This window comes from Pteronotus mesoamericanus, unplaced genomic scaffold (genome assembly GCF_021234165.1).
Source record: "Pteronotus mesoamericanus isolate MK-2021 breed Mesoamerican mustached bat unplaced genomic scaffold, CSHL_Meso_final contig_164, whole genome shotgun sequence".
Lineage (NCBI taxonomy): Eukaryota > Metazoa > Chordata > Mammalia > Chiroptera > Mormoopidae > Pteronotus > Pteronotus mesoamericanus.
In genome coordinates this window covers 8,972,456-8,987,117 of record NW_026555065.1, presented here as the reverse complement: position 1 = coordinate 8,987,117, position 14,662 = coordinate 8,972,456, and the positions used below count along the sequence as shown (strand labels likewise).

The window sequence follows — 14,662 nt, the reverse complement described above, 5'->3', positions numbered from 1 at the left end:
GCATCCCGATGACGTCATTTTAACTTGTTTGCATCCATCAAGAATCTGTTTCTGAGTAAGGTCATATACGGAGGTACCGGGGGTTAGGATATCAAAATCTCTTTTTGGGGACGTGGACACAATTGAACCCATAATAAATGTCGGGAAAGAACAAGGTGGTTCACTGATTCCTTTATTTATTAGAAGGTAAGGGGAGGCAGGGACGGGGGCAGAGGACAGTTACCTGTAGGGAAAGGGCTGGGAGGGGTTTGCGGGGACTGAGCTAGAAAGCAGTAACACTGATTCTATAGTTGAAAATGAGTAGTGCACATTTGTAAGTACCTGGTGCGAGTTTTGTAATAAAACCTACTTTTATGAATAAGTACAGTGGAATACTACTTAGTACATTCATACATGTTTCTACCATCTCAAGATTTTTTTTATATATACAGTATATGATCTGTTTTTATAAATGTACAGCTTGAAAAAAAAGAGACCCTTCTAGTAATAGGTACAGCATTAAACACAAAACCAACATGGGCCAGCCACATTCCCACTGAAGACCCAGAGAAAGCAAGGCCGACAGCCCAGTCCCCAGCCCCTGCTCAGCCCGGCAGCCCGATGGTCCCGCAAAGTGTAAACCAGCGCCCCCTGCACCTGTGGGCTCAGCAGGCCACGCCGGCCCTTGGCATCTGCACAGGAAGTGCCTGCTCATGCCAAGCCCAGCCTGCAGAGAGCAGGTCCTCCTGAGGGGAGGTGGCAGAGAGGAATGCTGTGTCAGGTAAGGAAAAGACAGATGAAAGAAATGTGCTCTTCAACTAAAGGCACTTGTCAGTGGCTACCTTCAGCCATTCCCTGGGCCTGGTGATCGAGTGGGGTGCTGTTTTGATAGAGCCCACAAGGTCTGAGTGGACCTCGCCTGTCCTCTCACCAGGTTTAAATAGAATAAATAAATCTTAGTGGGTGGCTGTTTTGCCCTCCCGGGTTCCTATGAATAGGCTTTCTTTTAGGATCATTTATGGAGTGACACTCCCTTTCCCCAGCCCAGTTTTTCAATGTCCTGGGGGAGGTGCCAGAGTAAGTCCATGCCTTGGAGAAGCGATTGCTTGCTACAGATCAGAAGGAGAGCCCCAAATGTCCCTGCCCTTGTCTGTGCCGGGAGCTCCTTCACCCCGCATGCCAGAGTCTCTGTGCAACTCAGATCTTAGTCACGTAGTTGTTGGGGAACAAGCCCTGCTTGCCACGTAGCCGGCCCGTCCACCAGCCAGAAGGATCTGTGGGGAGACAGAGATGGAAAAGTGAAGGAGAGCTAGGCTGTTCTATCTGGGGCCAAATACCCCTGCTCCCATGGTGCACCCCATGGGCAAGGGGATTTGGCTCCAGCCACACTTTTGCCTTCTTTATTTTATTTAAAATTAAAACGTGGTAAAAAGTAACCCCTTCTGCACAGCAGACACACAGATGGAGCACTCAGGGCCTTCTCAGCGAAGGGCCTGCTGTCCAGCTGTGAGGTGTTGCTCTCGGCCCTTCAGGGCTGGCCAGCCTCCGAGGTGAGGCCGACGGCTCTTGTTCGGGGCAGCCTCAGGCCTGTTCAGAGCCAGAGCTGGGCGTTTCGGGCTCCACAACAAGCAGTCTTACCTCTGGAGCAGCTGCTGGCTGCCAGAGACTGACTGGTTGTGTCTTGGTCTGATGGCCACCTAGTTCTGCTTCCTCCCCTTTTCTTTCACACCTGACTCCATTTCAGGTTCTGCCTCTGGAAGAACCTAGTCTGTAATGCTTCTAATCCTTACTTTCCACCTTAATCCCTGACCCTTCGCCAGTAATAACTATTTGGTTGGTATATATTCTTCCTGAACTTTTTCTACGATTATAAAGACATAATCATTTTAAACAGAAATGGGCCATTCTATATCTTACTGTTCTGCATCTTGCTTTTCAATACTTCATAGATATAACCTTTCCATGTCTATCTCATTTCAAACAGCTGTACTGTATTCCAAAATTTATGTAGCCACTTCCTTATTGATGGGCATGTGTTCCCAATTTTTCACTGTTAATGTAATAAATGTCCATATGTATATCTTTATGCCTATGAGCAAGTAGTTCTATAAGAGAGATTCCTGCGTCAAAGAATATGGACCTTCTATTATCCTTTGTAAGAAAAAGGTTATTTTTGTCATAGATAATACTTTCATACATATTTCCGAAAGTTCGAAGGATAAACAGTGGAAACAGCCACCCAGATCACTTCTTTGAGGGTGAGCAATGTTACCTACGTCTTGTACTTCCTTCAGAGATACTTCACGTACATGAAAGCAAGTATTTACAAAAATGACCCCTTTTCTACACCAATGATAGCATATTATGCATAATACATGTTCTGTACTTTCTAAAACCTTAATAATGTACATTAATGATCATTTCATATCAGAATATGAAGAACTTCTGTATTCTCTCCTATAGCTGTATGCATGCCACTGTTCCTACCATTTGCCTATTTTTCTATCGGTTGTTGGTCTGTATCTTGTTGATTAGGAGTTCTTCATATATTTGTGAATTTGTCATACGAGTTGCAAATATCCTCCTCCCATTTTTATTATGTTTTACTATATTAATGTTTTAAGATATTTTAATATTTAAGTGTTGACTCAAATGATCTATTATTTTACAGCTTCTTAGTTTTCTATCTTGTTTAGAAATCCTTTCCCACATTGATATTATTAAAGAAAACTCTTCTATACTTACTTCTAGGACTTTTATATTTATTTTATACATTTAAATATTTATTTGAGATTTCTCTTGGTGGAAGGGGTTAAATACAAATCCATGATATAGGGATTTAAAAATGGTGATAAATATTGCTATAATTCCTTCCCAGAAGTCTGTTTCTGCAAAAAAACAGTGAAGGAAGGTTACCTACTTCCCTCACTACCTACAGGTATTATAATCCACACTCTATTTGCAACAAGAAAATCCAGAATGTTCTGAAAATTAAGTTTTCTGAAACTCATTTGATGGCAAAACTTGACCTGAATTGACATGGGTTTCTGACGACTCTTCCCACAGGGTGTGAATGCTCCCGTTGTATAGCAGGAACATTGGCTTTGATCTGGGGTGCTGCCCTGGGACCCTCAAAGAGTGTCACACACTTACACATCCATACCATTATTGACTTCCTAAAAGCTCCCATCTCTGATTTCCGAAACTCATTTAGCCCTAAGGATTTGGATAAGGGAATGTGGAATGTGGAATGTACCGATTCGAATCTTTGCTGGTGCCGCAGATGAAATGCTTTGTGTTGCGTCTCACTGATGGCTCGGGAGGCCCTGCCATTCCTTGCCTCACCAGCCCTTCTCCACTCCTGGACAGGAGGGTCTGTCTGCCTCATGCGGAGGAGTTTCTACATGTAAAACGGTTTTTCCTAGTCTGTTTTTTATAATTTAACTTTGCTCCTGGTGCTAGTCACCATGCAGAAGGTTTTAATTTAGCCTTTTTATGAGGTGGAATCCTGTATGGTTTGGGGGCTTGATGTCTTCCACAGGAGTGCTTTTCCCACCCAAAGACTAATATAATATTCTGGGTTTCCTTCTAACAGTTTTATAATTTAGTTATATATTTTTAGGTGTTTAGTCCACCTGATTTTTTTCATGTATAAGGTAGACAGCTGATTTTCTTTGCTTTTCCAAATAGAAAGGAATTGTCTATCCTTTCCCCTGACTTCAAAGCCACATTTATCATACATTAAATACCTATGTGCACAGGGGTCTGTTTCTGGATTCTCTTCCACCCCATTTATCTACGTATCTATTCCTGCACTCGCACCACATTGTTTAAATCATGGTGATAACTTAAAACATGTTTTGAGAACTTCTAGGACATTTTATGTACATATGCAATTGTTTTAAATACACCTAAATACATGTTATTTCTAGAAAAACTTGAAAGTATTGAGAAATGAAAAGAAAGTAATATTCATTTAAAATTCAATACTTAAGGAGGCCAATTCAACATTTTCTATAACACATATATGATATATAGACACATATATATATCTTATGCACTTTATATTTTTACAAAAAGATTATAACCCACATTAGTAACCTAACTTTTTCCTTTTTCACATGAACATTTTTCTGTTTCATTACTGTATTGTCATATCATTATCTTTAATAAAAAATTTTTGCATCAAAGCTCACTGAATGGACATAGCAAAGCTCTTTCTAACCAATTTCTTTACTGGATATTAGGTTATTTACAATATTTTTGCTGAACAAAGCTGGTAATAAAAATCCTGTCTGTGTTTACTTGAGTTTATTTCAACATCTATTTTTACTCTGACACTTCTGAAGAAGGATACTAAATGGCTTAAACTATTAAAACTTGTGAAAAACTAGATGGTTAAAAAAGATTAAACACAAACAATCTCCCAGACACCAGGGAGAAGGAGGTTGGTCCAGGGACCTAGAATTCTCCTCTGAGTGAGCCCATGTAATGAAGGAACCTGTTAAAAACAATTCGCGGAACTGTCCTTGGCCACCGCTTCCTGAGGGCTAAGCTCGCCAAGAACCGCTGTTCAGTGACGCCGCCCTTGCTCTGCTCCTAAACCCTGATGGCTCTCAAGCGTCCCCGCCAGTCTCCGTGAGCCTGACCTTTAGGGCCTTCTGTGATCAGGCCACTCCTCCCATCAGCCATCTCGCCTCCCAGGCCATCTCCCTGGGGATTCTGCACGCGGTTGGGCATTGGCTCTTGTCCCTAACAGACTTGCTCCTTCCAGCCTCTGTGGCTTCTCTCTCCGTCTCTCCCCGCCACCCCCCACCTCGCCCCCAACAAATGCCCTTTCCTTCATGGTGCTTTTTCTAGCAGCTTAAGCCGGGTGTTATCTTGGGGTTTTTTTATGCTTCCATAGGTGCTGAAGTTTGATTATGTGTATGTTATTTTCTAACTTATCTTCTCCACCAAATTAATAGAACATTCAGCCACTTTTATAATGGAGGTCACAGGTTGCCTCCCTGGCTTCCATTCCATCACCTTCCTTAGGAGGAGGCTGGGCACCTGGGCGGGAGAGGCCCGACTCCCATCTGCCAGCACAGCCCCTGCCCTGTCTAACCCACTCTGCTACGGAGGCTGGTTCAGGGGTGAGCACGTGACCAATGTTTCTTCTAACATTGTCTGAGTGAGACCAAGAACTTTGCCCAGTGGCGAAGAGAAGTCACAGAGACAAAGCAGCTTTCAGATATGGTTTGATCTGTTGGCCTGGTATGATGCAGCCATTTTGCTACTAGGAGGAAAACCAGCCTGAGAAGGGAGGAGATGACAAAGAGAGGGCAGAGCTGAAAGAAGCATTAAAAAATTGAAGCTGTAGCCTTGATCGAACTGAATGTGAAAGGTGGCTTACCTCAACAAGTTTCAGTTAGAGGGGCCCATAAATTCCCTTCATGTATAACCAGTTTTTATACCAACGTGACCGCATGCTCTTTGGGAGGTTACCCAGCCAGCCAGCCGTGCACTTACCTTCTTTGATAATATCGATAATGTCATTGGCATTGAAGCTGAGTTCGTCTGTGTCCTGAGCATCATAGGCATAGAGAGCCTTGCACTGTGGCACCTGAGGCTTAGGCTTGGGCTGGGGCTTGGGTCTGCCTCCTGCCGGGGTAGGCCGGCTGGTCGTTTGTCTCCGGACGCTGTGGAGAGAGTGGAGGCAGATGAGAGATGGCACCCAACAGGAGGCAGCTGCACCGTGCAGTGGTTTGGACCATGAGGGCTGGCACTGGCCTGTTCAAGTTCAAATCTAGCTCTATCTCTAGAAGGATATGTTGCTCTCTAAACTTTCTGAGAAAAAAATAGCACCCCTGACAATGTCACTGCAAAAGCATATATTTAGTTCTTAATGAACATCAGCTGCTGTTGTTATGTCCCCAGCCTATTGTGGAAAAGACATGGCTATACCAAAGTTTATAAAGCATATGTGTATATACACATCTAAATGATAATAAAACAAATAGTCATGAATCTACCCTCCTCCCCCAACTTGGGAAACAAGTTTTGCCGGTGCCATAGAAGTCTCACCTCAGCTGCAGGCCCTCCCAGAATCAACTGTCCCTGTGCTTTGTATTAATAATTCTGCTTTTCTTTGCAGTTTAACCACACACGTCTCCCTAAACGACCCACACAGTGTACCTGTTTTAACTGTACAAAAAGAATCCTATTCTATTGCCACTCGCTCCATTTTTGAGATGTATCTTGATGATGTACGTAGTTTTAGTTCAATCATTCTCATTGCTTTATGCTATTCCGCTGCATGATTATGTCATGATTTACTTATCCACTGCTGATGGTCACTTGGGATGATTCCAACTTTCATCATAAAAAAAATGCTACTGTAAATGTTCTTGTGTAAGACTTTATCCAGAGCAGCATCTCCCCATCAGGACAGCTGATTTTGGGGGTCACTAATTCTCTGTTGTGGGCTGCCCTGTGCACTGTGGGGTGTTTAGCAAAACTGGATGCCGGTAGCACCTCCTTCCCTTGGTCATGATAATCAAAAATATCTCCAGGACTAGAACCCTAATCCAGCTTTAAATGTATCCTTTCAACACACTATACCATCTCCTGTCACCATTCATGCATTAATTATCTCAAGGCAAGTAACTATAGCCTGTTTCCATTTAGTGAGATCTTTAAACTTATATCCGAAACAACTATTTATTAAATATGTTCATAAAGACATTTAGAGAAAAAGGAAATAAAAATTAAGAACGCACCCCCCCCCCCCCGCCACCACTTTGCTTGAGGACAAACCAAAGGAGAAGCCTACATTCATTTCCTCGCAGAAGTTAAGCCTCAGATTTCTACTAAGAAAGGTCGGCCTGAGCTCAACACAGTGGGGCTGGCCGTTAGGTCTGGCCGGTCTGTGAACACTCGCTGACACCATGGGCGGAAGGGGGAAAAGGGAGGGTCTCTCCCTGCGTCTGAGTTCCGGGAGGAGAGAACGCACCCGGTTTTGAACTGCGCTCTCAGGAGGCTGGAGCCCCACTGTCCTTGCCGGTGCTGATGAGGAAGTCAGATCAGGAGGGGGTGGCTTGGTGGGAGAGGGCACTGGGTGCCGGCTGGGTGGCAGGGCTGTTCCCAGCAGGGGTGTGGTTCCTCGGGTGCTGCCCAGGGCTTTCTTCCTTCGTGGGAGGGAGCCAGCCCCAAGGCGACCCAAGTTTCAGTCTTTTCCGGTCAACCACACCCCCACCACCCTGCTCCCCATTTTTATCACAGAGAAAAGGCATCCGATAGACCCTTAGCATGACATCATTTCCTCCCTAGTCTATTGGAAATCCCCAACCCCAGCTGGAGAGGCACTGGCTTCTCTGAAAGCTGACTGAGCACACAGGCTTTTAATTAAGCAACCTATATATTAGGGATGTCAGCATTTGGTTAATAAGAGCCATTAGCCTGCATACCAGCGGTCAGGTGATTTCCCAGCAACAGGGAAAGGGCGGAGGGGTGGGGCGTGTGTTAGAAAGCCCTGGGAGGGAGGAGAGCCTCCAGCCTGCCAGTTCCAGGGAGCGTGGCTCGGAGGGAGCGTTCTCACAAGCACACCCTCCCGCAAAGAGGCACAGATGGAGACTTGGCCTCTCTTCTGTTAGGCCGGGGGCGGGAAACCTACCACCAGTGCAGGTTGGTGAGGCGTCTGGAGCCAGGACTACTGGGATTGAGGTGCGGTCCCCAGACAGGGAAGCCTCTAGTGGAGAGAGGAAGCGAGATGGCCCCTGAAAGGTGGGACTCTCCTCCCTGCAGCCGCCCCAGGAGTCACCCCTCCCTGGGCCCTCTGCCCGGCCGCCTCCGGCTTTGACTAAGCCCTCAGTTCCTCCTCCTTCGTTTCTTCCCTCTGCCAGCTGCTTCCTTTCTGAGCTCCCTGAACATCACCCCAGCTCAGTGTTTATTAGTTCCCCTCATCCCACGCCACCCCCACCCCCACTAAAAGTCCTTCGTGGGGCCAACAAAGTTCCTGCCAGGTGTGGCCCCTGCGGGTCCCCATCTCGTGTCCTGCCACAGGCCACACTGATGCCTCCCTGCTTTTTTTCCTGGAAGCCCTGAACCCTGGTTGGGGCGAGGACCCCCTGGCCACCTACCCCTAGGTTACATCATTTTTGCTGGTGAAAGACAGTGATCTCCCCTAAGGTCAGGAAAAAACAGGATGTCGGTTCGCACCACGTTTGTTCAGTATTGCACAGGAAGCTCTAGCCAGAGCAACTAGTCAAGAATAAAAGGCACAAGATGCTTTGCACGTAGAACTTCCTAAGAAACACACTAAACGAACGATTAAAATTCATAAACAAGTTTAGCAAGATCATAGGATACGAGATCAATATACAAAAATCAGCTCCATCTCTGTGCATTAGCAGCGAACAATCCAAAAAGGATACTGAGAAAACAATTCCATTTACAAGGTATAAGAAGGAGCGTAATACTTAGGAGTAAATGTAACGAAAGAAAGATGCTTCTGCTTATATGAAATGTCCAGAAAAGGCTACTGCTGTTGACAGAAGGTAGGTGAGCGTGGCTGCCCAGGGCTGGGGCTGGGGCTGGGGCTGGGGCACGACTGCTGACGGGCAGAGGCTTTCTTTTAGGATGATGACAATGTTCTAAAAGTAGACTACAGTGACGGTTGCACAACTCTGTGACTAAACCAAAAACAGGCGAATTGTACTGTAAAACAGTTTGGTTTTAAAAAAAAAAAAATTATCTAAACAAAGCTGGTTAAAAAACAAAGAGTAAATGGCAAGAGCCCCTCTGGGCTCCGCTGACAGCCAGAGTGCCCTCGGCCAGCGTGTACGCTGCAGCCGCTGGTGTCCCAGGCGGTGTGGAGGGCGCAGGGCGGGGGGCTTTGACCCCAAGGCACCAGAGGCTACTTTGTCAGAAAAGTCAAAGTAAAACCAACCAAAGTAAAAACTCAGGGATTACTGGGGAATCTGGGTTCCTGGGTAGACCCTGGGTAACTTGGTTTGATTGTCCCAGGCCCTGGACAGTTGCTACCATACTAGCCATGTAAAGCCATCTGGTCCCTTATCGGCCAGCTGAACGGGCTTCACAGCACCCCACAATTGGGAGCAGGGGCGGCCCAGCAGCTTTGAGGTGGGTGCTGTTGCTGAGCGTGTTTGGTGGGGAATGGGTGTGCAGGTGGAGAACAGCTCTGTGCTTTGCACGGGAAAGGGCGACCCAAGGTCACCACTGTCTGGCTCTCTCCTGTTTAAGTGGCCTCTGCGACTGGGAAGGGGTGTCACTGCTCCAGGAAGGCAGCGTCTTCCCAAAGAGAGCCAGGGGGGCAAAGCTGTCCTCCTCACCAGCCACTCCTGCCTCACTGTCACATAGGGCATGTCTCCATTCTTCCTGCGAGTGCCAGCAGACGGGATGTCATCTGGGCACCCCTGCCTGTAGCTGTACGAGGTGTAGCTAAACCTGCCCGGGCTCCGCCTGTCCTGGGCAAGGCGCCGTGCTAGGCTGTTTCGCAGGTGTTGCTTCATTTAGCCTCACGGCGCCCCCGTGACATGCCTGACGCGGGGAGCTGGGATTTCCTGCTGGGCTCAGCACTGGCTGACACAGTGGCGTGTGCATAAGGCTCCCGGAGCTCTCGCCACAATTACCTTTCTGGCCTTGCTCCCCTGGACTGTCTCCGCCCTCCAACTAGTGCTGCTAACTCCTGCTCAGCCTTCAAATCTCCGGCCTGCCCCCCACCCCCACACCCTCTGGTAGCCCTCGCTGCTCAGAGCAGGGGATCAATGGAGTGGTACTGCCACTTGTGTCACTATTCGGGCAGGGCCTGGCCTGTCTGCTCACCAGGAACACCACCATGTGGCCTCAAACTGCATGCTCTGCTGGAGTGACAGCGTGCAGCAGAAGGGACCCCGGCTCCAGGGCCGGCGCAGTGGGTGTGAGGGACCCCAGCTCCAGGGCCGGCGCAGTGGGTGTGAGGGACCCCAGCTCCAGGGCCGGCGCAGTGGGTGTGAGGCCCAGCTCTGCCACTGGCCGGCACATAATTTGGGTGCATCACTTCACCTCTTCAGGTGTCTTCATCTGTTAGGAAAGGGGGACTCAGGCAGCGGCCCGGGTCCTTTTCCTAATTCTAAGAGAGCTTTCCGAGTGCCCCCAAGACCATTTCCACGGTCAGATGTACAGGGAACACAGGAGGTCTGTGCCCAAGAAGCAATCGCCGTGTCTGCGAGTCACCACACAGCAGACCTGGAGGCCACCACAGAACACAGTCAGCGGGAACAGCCACGTCCGGGCTCCGCGTCAGACTGGCCCAGCCCTAGGCCGCACAATCTCCTCTGCATCACTAGGTGGCGATCCTGTGTAATCAATAATGAGGACAGATAATGGCTCTCGGTGCCCTGCCAGAAGCTAATTAATGAGCTCTTTCGGATACCTGGAGCCCTTCACTCGCAGCCAAGGGCCGGCTGGCCACTGCGGAGGAGAAGGGACTCGGACTTCCTCGCATGGCAAACAAGACCCTCGTGCCCAGGCAGCTGGAACCGGCTCAGCCCAGCTTGTGAGAGCAGATTGTCCTGCGTCCAGGATTTCCGTGGCTCAGTTGTTAAACAGTCATTATTAAAGGTGAAATCAAACACACTTAAGAGTGAATAAATTATATCTAAGCAAAGGCAATAAATACTCATAACAACCCTTCCTAATTATTTCACTACCTTTCACTTCCATCTATGCCCTTGAGGTTATTGTCTGTGGCTTATGGGTGGTGACGGCCCTACCTAACGGTGGCCAGTGTGCGACTGTGCCTCTCTTCCCAGCTCTGAGGCCAGGGGCAGCCGTCATGGCGGTAGCTTGGAGTTGGCCGCAGTTAGAGTAGAAGCTGGCGGATGCTACAGCTCCAGACAGCCGGCTGTTCACCAGCACACCTCTGTCCTCGTAACACCCTCAGGGAAAACTCACATTCACTTATCTAAAAGTGACAAATAGTGGGAAAGCCTAGATTTGTTTTGTAATGGATACACATGATTTAGATAATTTGTTACTTCTGGAATTTTATGATGTTTGCATTCCTAATAAACCCGACATGACTGAAAATTGTATTTTAAAAGCAATTATTTCATTGTCCTGGCGGGTGTGGCTCAGTGGGTTGAGTGCTGGCCTGCGACCTGGAAGGATGCCGACTGATTCCCAGTCAGGGCACCTGCCTGGGTTGCGGGCCGGGTCCCCGGTGCGGGGCGTGCGAGAGGCAACCAAGTGATGTCTCCTCTTGTACAACGATGTTTCTCTCTCCCTTTCTCCCTCCCTTCCCCTCTCTCACTAAAAAAACAAAACAAAACAAAATAAAAAAACACAATTATTTCACTGGGATCATGAGGGTTGGAGCCAGAATTTCAGACTCACAGTAACAAAATTATTTTTCCCATTTCAATAACAAAGGTTCTATATATGGGGGTATACACACACACACACACACATGTATATATACACACATATATACAGATGTGTGTATACACACACATATATCTATATATAAATACACACACATATATAAGTTCATTGTTAGAAAACTCCATATCACTGAGCAAATCTATGTTTCATTACAGGTAATTGTGGCACAATGTAATTCAGTTTTCCTATTGCTACTTGACCGATACTTCAGGCTGATTTGTACACACCACTTTATTTTGTCTGTTCCCCATTAAGAAAGCACAGGAAGGAGCTGTGCTACAGCACCTTACTTGTACAGCAGGTCTTTTTCCTGAGTAGGGCATTAGACCTCTAATGTGACCACATTATAGCCCACACACCAGTTTCCTGAGTTGCAGCACACGGCGTCGGCCTGCTTTGGGAAGGCCTGAGTTAGCGACGGGGAGGCCCAAGGGGCGCCTTTGTCCCGGCACATCGAGAGGCCGACTGACACCTGAACCCTCATGGACAGCTGCCCATTCTTGCAAGATGCCAAAAACCCACTAGGAAAAAAAAGCCCCAACGACATCAGTGACAACCAAGCTCTCTAAACTGAGGGTTTGCTCATTCACTCTCTCCTGGGAATGCCTGTCGCTTTCCAGGGGATGTGAGTTGTTACGGTGATTGGATGCTTAACTAGGACAAGACCATGGAAGAGCAGAGTGGGAGGAGTTCTGGGCTTTATTTACTCTGTCCAAACACAGCTAGTGTCTGTTGCACTATTAGCCCTGTTCTGCTAGTGCTCTGAGCCCACAGAGCAGCACAGCTATTACGTGGAGGGGGTGGGGGCAGGGAAGGTGTCCCTCTGACTGGTCCCCTTGTCTGGGCTCCCACCGGCTGCCCGTTCCCCATTAAAGCCAGCAATGCCTAAGGCGTAGAGCCTCATGGAGTCCAGAGCTCTGGGGTTCTAGCACGGAAAGCCACTGGGCCAGAGGATGCCCACTTTTCAATCCCGATAGAACATTACGATTTCCCCACAAGACCACAGTACATGAGTAACAGTCATAAAACAAATACAAATACTTGTTCAAGCTGCAAAGTGCTTTATCGTTTACAAAGCCCTTATTTTAGTTCCAAGAAACCCTGAGGAGTGGGCTTTAAAATTATATTATTATCCCTATTTTATAGGTACGGACACCAGGGTATAGAAAGATAAGTACAAACATGAGGCAGCACAGTGGGTAATTAGTGAAATGATCCATGCGCCCAGCATGTGGCACAAAGAAGGCACAGGGCCCAGTAAATATTCAATATTCAAATGAATCAACAAAGAGACAAACACAGGAACTGGGACTCACAACCAGTCCCCGCAACCGTGACTCTATCAGGCCGCCTTCTGTGAGCCTCTCTGCAGCTGCCACACCTCTGGGGCAGTAGGGCGCACCTAGCTTACTGCAGGGTTAGCTGGGACTGAGCTCCCAGATATCACGTCTCTGTTCTGCAGATGCGAAATTCATGCCTTGAAATTCCAAGAAGGAAAATAATGGCGTTTTATTTCACTGGCTCTTTAAAATATGGTCTGTTCCAAAAGGTTGAATCTATAAACATTACTGGAAACGCGGGAGTGGATGCCAGGAATTCCTGAGCTTCGTGTCTGCTCGGGCCAGGAGATGGCTGCTGCTCCTGTAGCTTGCGGGTTGAGAAATATTGCTATTGGACGCTTGGAAATTTTAGGCCCCTTGAAAATATGACTCCATTAGAAGGATCTTGTCAAGAGACACCGGGCGGCATTTCAGTTTCTCTATCGATCCGTCCTTTGTGGTGTGGCCAGAAGCCCTACCGCTGAGCGCTCCCAGTGCTTCCCTGTCTCTGCAAATGTTAGTTGGATTAACCTCTGGAGCATCTTGGAATGTTTTGAAGTCATCCTTACAGGAAATGGACCACGGGATTAGAAAGGCCAACAGAAAAGTCATCTCCGGTGTGGGTTTTGATACATCCAGTAAGGAAGTGCAGGTAGATGATGTGCATCTCAGTTACAGGAGGGAAAGTATGAAGCACGCTTGACCGGCACACTGAGTGTTCCCATCAAGCGGAGCGACGGCTGACGAATGGGCTGCGTATATGATTCTCGTTTGACCTGTTCTCTTTCCCTGAGAATCAGCAAAGTACCTGTCTCCCAAATCAGGCTTTTCAAAAGGTAGGCCAAAGGACTGCAAGATAGTGACCACTCTATATCTCTTAGTTTTCTTGGACGATGATGACAATGACAACAATGACGACGAGAAGAATAGCGAGCATGACACACACGTGGCAAGGCAAGAGTCAAGGATGCAGTTGGGGTGGTAATTAATGTAGTGAAGACTTCATGTTCTCGCCAAAAAAACCCTTGCCTGAACCTAAAATAAACTGAAAAAGACTTTCCTGAATTAACTTGAGGTGCTAATTACACCACTTGATTTTATCCACATTACATGATCCAAAAGAAATGATTGCTTATGCTCAATATGTCTGTACAGAAAAGTGCACTGGGGGTGGGAGAGGGAAAGGAAAGATAAACCCGAGGGTGTGAAAGCCCGAGGAGAGAAAGACTGGCAATCTTGTTTTTCTAGATTGGCAGATTCAAGGTCACTGTTGGGGACCGTGGTGTATATACACAAACTTGTGTTTCTGGAAAGGCACAAGCTTGGGATCCCAAAGCTCCCTGCTGGCTCCAGCAACCTCCTGTGGAATAAAGCAATTCATGTTTTCTTGGCAAAGAGGCATTATTAAATGCAGAGAACCACGAGGCTCCTCCTGAAATGCACGTCTAGGGTCTCTGGCCACGTTAGACATTGTTTTCATTTTTACTTTGATGTGTTTTTAGAAAATTAATACTAAGAAAAAGCTTAGGCCCTTAACTAGAATACAATTTCTATTTTTTTAAAAGAGGACTTTATTTATTTATTTTTAGAGAAAAGGGAAGGGAGGGAGAAAGACAGGGAGAGAAACAAGACAGGGCTGCCTCTCTCGCGCCCCCAACTGGAGACCCAGCCCGCATCCCAGGCAAGTGCCCTGACCAGAATCAAACCTGCGACCTTTCTGTTTCTGGGACGACGCATGACCCACTGAGCCGCACCAGTCAGGGCCAGAGTACAATTCCTTAAGAAATGTTTGCGCCACCGCAGATTTAAGTGCACAGCGAGGAGACTGCCTGAGATTCTTGTAGCTACTGGACTCAGTGGGCCTAATACGATCATGAGTTTTACACGACAGTCAGGAAAACGTACTGATTGGTAGACAACTGTGTGTGTCCTCTCCTTCC

The 14,662-nt window shown here is 47.3% G+C and overlaps 1 protein-coding gene across 1 annotated transcript in view; it reads right to left on the bottom strand.

The window, feature by feature from the left end:
- Positions 1-209: 209 nt before the first annotated feature.
- The window catches only part of MYO1E (myosin IE), a 190,957-nt gene continuing 176,504 nt past the window's right edge, over positions 210-14,662 (bottom strand). Inside the window, exons 27-28 of the mRNA XM_054565347.1 lie at positions 5,491-5,660; positions 210-1,253 (exon numbers count right to left, since the gene is read on the bottom strand). Coding sequence (XP_054421322.1) covers positions 1,177-1,253; positions 5,491-5,660 — 247 coding nt within the window. The 3' untranslated portion in view covers positions 210-1,176. The remainder of the gene's footprint in view (positions 1,254-5,490; positions 5,661-14,662) is intronic.